The following is a 7,678-nucleotide window of genomic DNA, read 5'->3' on the forward strand; positions in this document are numbered from 1 at the left end:
AATTTTAACATATATTTTATATAAACAATTAATTTAACAGTTAAATTTTTATGTACACATAACATAATTATATGCTCTTATATAAATTTAATAAAATAATTTTTTTATAACACTGATTCTTATTAAAAAAGATCTACTTTGACTCAAACCATAATTTTTGTGAGACAATATAATTTATCTATTATCTTTTTGTTAACTCATAACATAAATTATTTAACTGAAACATTATATTATTAATTAATTGATAAGTGTCATATTATTAATGGACCTATTTATCCTTATTTATTCACACAAAATAATGTTAAAAATTTATTTGTCAAGAATATATTTATATTGTTTACTTCTGTATAAATAGTAATGGACAATGTTAGTTGTAAATCCTAAAACTTTACAAGATAAATAATACTTTTTTTAAAGTGATATTTAAACACAAAATATTTATACAAAAAAATCCCTTAACAAAGATAAGAGTATTTCTTTTCAATTTAACATTATATTTAACGATCAATTCATCAATTTAATGTGTTAATTTTGTAAATTTCATTACAAATTAATAACAAATATAACGAAAGAGTCATGTTATCTCACTGAGATATTTGTGTTAAAAATGATATTTTTTTTTTAAAGTTAAAAAACTCCTCTTTTTTCTAAATTAAAGGAATAATACATTGAAATAGCAGGTATTATTATTATTGGGAGATTTTTTTTTAAAATTTTATTTATTTTTATTCTTATTTATGAATTATTAAAATATTAATGCGCAAGAACTTTATCTATAACACATTATATCATCAAAACAGCTAATAAGAGTAAGGCACTCGAAGCTGATGTTGTGTGCTCTCTTCGAAATGAAGACCCTTTGTTGTTCCTCTGCACCATCAACGCTCATTGGCCATGTCCATGGCTCTTCCTTCTCCAATTCAGCGCTGGCTTTGCCATTTCTCAAAACTTCATCCTTCTCCAAAGCCTCCACAAAGCTCCGCGTTGGGGTCACCAAAGCCTCCGTTGCCGTTGAGCAACAAACTCAGCAGACTAAGGTTGCACTCATCAGAATTGGAACCCGTGGAAGGTATTCCTTTTCTCCATTTCTTCTATAAATTTCTGCTCTTATAAATTTTTTGGATCTTTTTTATTTTTTTTTTCTTTTAGGATTCTGGGTTTTATCTTAACGGGGCTCACTGTTTTGCTGGGTTATCGGATTTGACTTCATACTTTTGTGGGATTATTTTGAAACGTTACTATATAAATGCTAACACGATAAAGCCTTTCTTAACTTAGGATGTGGATCATACTTGTCCATGGCTGCAGTGTGTATGATGGATTTGTTTTTTTTTTTTACATGTTTCCAATTGGGATCCAACCTCATTAAAAATGAAAATGATTGTAGAATTGTATACCATGTCATTTATTGGTGAAGACAACTATGCAATGTCATAATAAATTATACTATGATGGATCTTTAACAAGTCGGTTAGCTTGTGAAATGGATTATTCAGCTTGATATTTGGTTCTCTTTATTTTGCAAAAATACATGGATACTATTAGAGAGATTGGAATGTTTCAGTTTCTTAAAAGACATTCCAGAGATGTAAAATGAACTAATCAATGCAGTTGATAGATATAGTTTGACTTCATATCTATAGATATGATTGGTCTAGAATCAATGGTTTAAAAACAAAGCAATCTTTGTTTCTTGGGCTGTGAAATTGGTATGTTTATTTATTACCCATATTCCATATATTACTAGCCATATATTCAATCAAGTGTTCTCTGATTCATGCTTCATTTTGGGTTATCTGTGTGTTTTTTATGCGTAGAGCAGTCCCCTAGCTCTGGCTCAGGCATATGAGACTAGAGATAAACTCATGGCATCACATTCGGAGCTAGCCGAAGAGGGGGCTATTCAGATTGTAATAATAAAAACAACAGGTGACAAAATACTCTCTCAACCACTTGCAGACATTGGAGGGAAGGGCTTGTTCACCAAGGAAATAGATGAGGCACTCTTGAACAGTGAAATTGACATCGCTGTCCATTCAATGAAGGACGTGCCTACATACTTACCTGACGGAACAATTTTACCATGTAATCTCGAGCGTGAAGATGTCAGAGATGCATTCATATCATTGTCTGCAACTTCTCTAGCTGATTTACCCTCTGGAAGTGTTGTTGGTACTGCTTCGCTAAGACGGAAGTCACAGATACTCCACAGATATCCATCCCTAACTGTAAGCTAGTTTTCTCTCATACGCATTATCCCAACAGGATGAAAGAACGTTATTATTTACAATACATAGTTAAATAAATTAACCTTAATAGATTACTTAAATGGGTTTTCTCTGCATATGATTTTAAATATCAGTAAGGAGTCTTGTCTCCACAACTTGGAAAAAACTTTAATTGGTTTATTAGTGTTTAAAATAGGGAGTTATGGTTAATCAGTTTTATTATGTTTGAAGGTTCAACATGCATTCTCAAAATAAAATACAAAAAGCAAAGTGACAATGAATCACATGGTGTCAAGGTGTTAAGCGTTCGTATGCTGACACCCAGTACATATATCATATTTTAAAAATGTTTCTGAAATCTGAAGGCATGTGCAATGGAGAAAGCTATTGCTTCATATGATGATGTACTTTTACTTTCCTTTAGGTGACTTAACTTTTGATCAAAGCATTTAAAGCAATCATTTGTGGATGTTGCAACTAAGCAAGGCATTAGTTAGTGTCGTGTTGTGTCACCTTCACAGGCATGGCTTGATGCTTGTGACTGCAGAGTAATAAAGAATGCCATTCTTGGTAGTGTTATTCTAAGATTGTGGAGTGGCATTGCTTGTTTTCTTAAAACTTCAGTCTTATAAAACTGTTGTTTTGGTTACCTCAGGTTCAGGAAAATTTCCGCGGCAATGTTCAAACAAGGTTGAGAAAACTCAATGAGGGGGTTGTCCAAGCTACACTATTGGCATTAGCTGGACTCAAGCGCTTAAACATGACGGAAAACGTGACTTCAACCCTATCAATTGACGACATGCTTCCGGCAGTTGCTCAAGGTGCAATTGGAATAGCCTGTAGAAGTAATGATGATAAAATGGTGAGACTTCTACTACAGTTTAACCTTTTTGTTTTCAACATACTAATCATGTCGTGTTGCATCTTCTATGGTTTCTCTGTGTTTTTGTTAAATAATTCCTGCTCAGGACATATAAAAAAAGAGGCTGGCATGTATTGAACATCAGAATAGTTAGTTCTTTACTCATTTTATTGCTCAATATTCGCACGCCATTTTCGTGGTTCGGTTGTACAGGCAGAATACATTGCTTCATTGAATCATGAAGAAACAAGATTGGCAGTTGTCTGCGAAAGGGCCTTCCTCACGACTTTGGATGGGTCTTGCCGCACTCCTATCGCCGGTTATGCTTGCAGAAATGAGGATGGTAATTGCTTGTTCCGAGGACTAGTTGCTTCCCCAGATGGAACTCGCGGTAATTTGATCCTCCTTATACATTTGCCTAGTATTTAAAATCTTTCCACAACCCACAATTGACTTGATTTCCCTTTGTGCAGTGCTAGAGACATCGAGGGTTGGTCCATATGCTGTTGAAGATATGATTGAGATGGGTAAGGATGCTGGCAAGGAGCTTCTTTCTCGGGCTGGACCAGGCTTTTTCAGCAGTTAGCATTTGCAACAGAATATTAAAGTGTAACGTGTGTCTGTGTGGTTATTTCTTGGTCAGATTCTAGGTAGTTGCTTCCTGAGTTGATTAATTCTTTGACCTGTTGTAACTTAAAAGTAGATCAAGTGTTCAACATCAATCTCATCAGGCTCAAATTGTTGTATTTTGAGGATATTTAGATGTCAATTTTCGCCACCGGAAGTATGTACTATTGTACTCTCATTCCCTAATGAAATTTTCAAATATTTTCTCTTAACTTTTTGTCTGAATTTTATTTTATTTTATTTTCTTTTGGATTTTCTGAGAGTATATAACGTAGAATGCAGTGACTAATCTCTCTGTCGTGGAGTCACCAAAAAAAAATCTCTCTGTCGTGGGTCTTGCACTTATGCGCAAACGGCTAAGGTCATAGTTACATAAGGTTTTTTTTGTCCGAACTAAGTCTATGATTCTAATCAATAACAACAAAAGAAATAAATAGCCAAATTGGTTCCAAAATTTTACTCCTGCTCCTTGATTAAATTGGCTTTTCAAATTCGTTTTAAATCGAACTGGTCTGTCAAATTTAGATATTCATCCATTTACGGATTTAATTTGATCAATGAGTTAAATTTGAGTACCAATTTGACTATTTGTTTTGGTAAGAAATATCCAATAAAGGAAAAAAAATCTAAAATGAAGGTGTTAGTAGGGTAAAAATGTTTTCTAAAATAAATAAATAAAATCAATTTGGCTACGTCTATACTTTTTATAATAAATATTGTTTTGACACTAATATTTTCTTAACAACTAAAAATAATATTAATTAAAATAACTATATTTTAACGGGTGTCAAGTTTTTGAATGAGAATAATGTTTTTTTTAGTAAAGTAAAAAAAAAAATAAGTATTATTAAATTTGTAATTTCAATAACGGTGATGCTACATGTATCAATATTTTTGTAACCAAGTTCAACAAAATTGTATAAATCTAGTAAAAAAAACACGTGCATACGTCATAATTTTTATTTTTCTATGCTCGTGTAGCACATAAATTTTTGTTGGAAAACACAGAAATTTATTAATATAGCACAAAAAATTTTGTACATAATACGAACATATCGATATAATATAGAAATTTTTACACGTAACACGTAAATAATTGCATATAGCACATGTTAGTCGAAGAATTTTGTGAATCGAGATGTTGTCGGTCGAACTTGCAAGGATGTTATCTTGGAAAATAGGTGTTGATGGAAAGAGGTCTCAATCTGCCATAACTTATGAAGGATGAGGTTGAGAGACAACGTGTCAAGATTGATGGTGTATTGCATAAGAGCAATTATTTGACTTTGCACTTGGCGGGAACAGTTATTTTTTCGGACTTTTCAAAGATGACATCTGACAGCACAAGATTGGTCGAATTAGTCTATAAATTAACGAGGCTAGAAGAAGCAAAGGATTGGAATTCATCTTTAAAAAACACTCTCGCACACTCACATCCCAACAAATTTCTAAGTCTGTTTTGAGTTCATTTCTGTAGGATTCCTTCCATATCTTTCAATTCACGTCTTTATATTTTCCTTTTAAATTTCATGTAATTTCTCTTTCTGTAATTTATTTCCTTTCTGCAAATTTATTTCTTTTCCTCTTTAAATTTTGCATTGTCTTTTTTCATTTCAAAGTCCTTCGACTGTGTTGAAGACATTTGTTATTCCCTTTAAATTGAAGCCATTCACTTTATTTCTTATAATTTCAAATTCAAATAATTTAATTCTAGTTTACATTTTATTTTTTGTACCCTTTATTTTTTTCAAAGTGGAGTCTTTAGTGCATTTTAAAAACTAGTATCTGTAAAAGAGGAATAAATTTCGCTACCAGATCATAGATATCGAACCAACCCATATTTTTTTATAGCAAATAAATTCTTTGATTCAAATATGCAGAAATCTACATAACAAATTGGCATGTCCAGTAGGATAGGTTTTTGTAAAATTGTGTCAAAGATTTTTCATATGGTATTGATTTAGTGCATGCAATTTTGAAGTGGTAGAATTATCAATATGGCTGAAGAAATTTTAAATAGTAATATAGAATCCTCAAATAATAATGTTTCTGCAGTTATAGCACAGACTTCTGCAAGTTTAACATCCCATGCAGAAGGAATTATTCAAAATTCTAGTTCTCGTGAGAATGTTGCGGTTAATAATGCAATTGTGGGAGGTAGTGGGCGTAATCCACGTCCTCGAGTTTCTCCAACTCCAGTTCAACCACCAGTAACTGCAGGTTGGCCTCCTTTTGGTCTTCTTACGGGTTATACCCCACCCATGGGTAATTTTGCGCCCCCAGTTAGATTTGGGAATGCGCCAGGTGCGGTTAATAATCAACCAAGCTTTTTCTCATTCTGAAATGAGTCGAGATTATCATGTTGGTTCGACATCAAATAATTCGGATTCTATGGCTGCTTTTCAACAACACATTGACGAAAGCCATCATGACCTAGTCAATTTGTTAACTCAACAAATGACTACCATTTTAAATTCAATACTGACCAATAATGAAACAAAGTATGAACGTTTAGCTAGGCAAGTTGAATGAATTGCTCGAATCGTTGATTATGATGAAGGGCAACCTCACTATAAAAATTTTAGGATAAATCCCGAGAATTTGGGTGTTAATTAAGGAAATTTGCATGATTAATCTCGATGAAGAAGAACCTATTCCTCATATGGTTCGACGTAATTAAAACGCTAATGACGTGTTGAACAGAATCCGTGCTAACCAGCATGGGAATCAATACCAAATGACTAGGATTATTGAAAATTTGCTCAATCGAGTAGGTATTAACGTGCGATTCATTGATTGATCCTATTTTGTGTTATCTTTTCCTACTGAAGTACAAACAACTGAAGTGCCAAGAGATGTAACAAATCCTAAGATAGTCACTATGTTTGCAGGGGAGGTTGGAGAGTCTATTATCGAGCATATTGCTTGGTATATGGTCGAATTAGGAAATTTGGCAAATGATAAAAATTTAAAAATGCAGTTTTTCCCTCTTCTTTAACAAAAAATGCTTTTTTTCGGTTTTCAAATATAAGGCCTAATTCGATTTTGACATGGACACAATTAGAGAATGCTTTTTATGCCCAATTTTGTAGGGAGAATTAAATGTTACAATATCAAATTTGGTTGTGATTAAGCGTGACGTTGGTGAGTCAATTGATGACTTTGTGATTTGATTAAAAAATGCACGCAACAAATGTTATGTATCACTTCCTGAAAGTGAAGCAGTTAAGATAGCGACCATGGGATTAGGTTTTTACATGCGTAAAAAATTATTGCATGTTCATATTTCTGATTTGGCTCATCTAGCTGAAAGGGTTAGACAAGTTGAATTACTCAAAAAAGAAAAAGAGGCATTTAAAAGTGAGAAGAAGTTTAAGAATTATAAATCTCTTGTTCAAAAGGAAAATATTTCTTATGTCAAAATGAAAACTTCAAGTGAAGATTCTGAAAACGAATATTTTGAAGTCGACTTGGCTAAATTAAAGAAAGGGTCATCTTATGTATGCACTTCATTGAAAAGAGTTTCAAATGTTGATAAAATTAGTGAAAAACGAAACATAAGGGTGGTAAAAAATATACAAATATTCGATGTGTTGCTCAAAGATAAACAATTGGTTTTACCTCAGAAAAAAACTTTACCCTTGAGTAAGAATTTAAAAGGAAAACCTTTTTATAAGTTTCATCAAGCAACTAACCATGGAAGGGAGGATGAAGTTTGATGAAGAAAAGAAGGATATGAAGGTTGATGTCGATCTATTTGACACCGGTGCAAACTTTGCTAAACCTCATTTCCTTGGGGTGAACATGGCTAGTTTCACTTCGTTTGAGTTCGATACAACCTTGGGAGTTTTTAAGGATATGCTCGACAAGTGTACCCTGGTGTCAAAGATGGGTTACTAGACTTTTTAATGCACCAAATTTAAAGGATAGAGATGTGTTTCTATGTCCAAGGTACAATGCT

The 7,678-nt window shown here is 32.9% G+C and overlaps 1 protein-coding gene across 1 annotated transcript; it reads left to right on the top strand.

Moving 5' to 3' along the window:
• The first annotated feature begins 791 nt into the window (after positions 1-791).
• LOC107488385 (porphobilinogen deaminase, chloroplastic) lies at positions 792-3,929 on the top strand. The gene is made up of 5 exons (XM_016109130.3): positions 792-1,069; positions 1,823-2,228; positions 2,884-3,090; positions 3,304-3,481; positions 3,564-3,929. Exons 1-5 carry the CDS (start codon positions 828-830, stop codon positions 3,674-3,676), a joined length of 1,146 nt encoding a protein of 381 aa, XP_015964616.1. The 5' UTR covers positions 792-827; the 3' UTR covers positions 3,677-3,929.
• Positions 3,930-7,678: the final 3,749 nt, after the last annotated feature.

This window comes from Arachis duranensis, chromosome 5, assembly GCF_000817695.3.
Source record: "Arachis duranensis cultivar V14167 chromosome 5, aradu.V14167.gnm2.J7QH, whole genome shotgun sequence".
Taxonomy (NCBI): Eukaryota; Viridiplantae; Streptophyta; class Magnoliopsida; order Fabales; family Fabaceae; genus Arachis; species Arachis duranensis.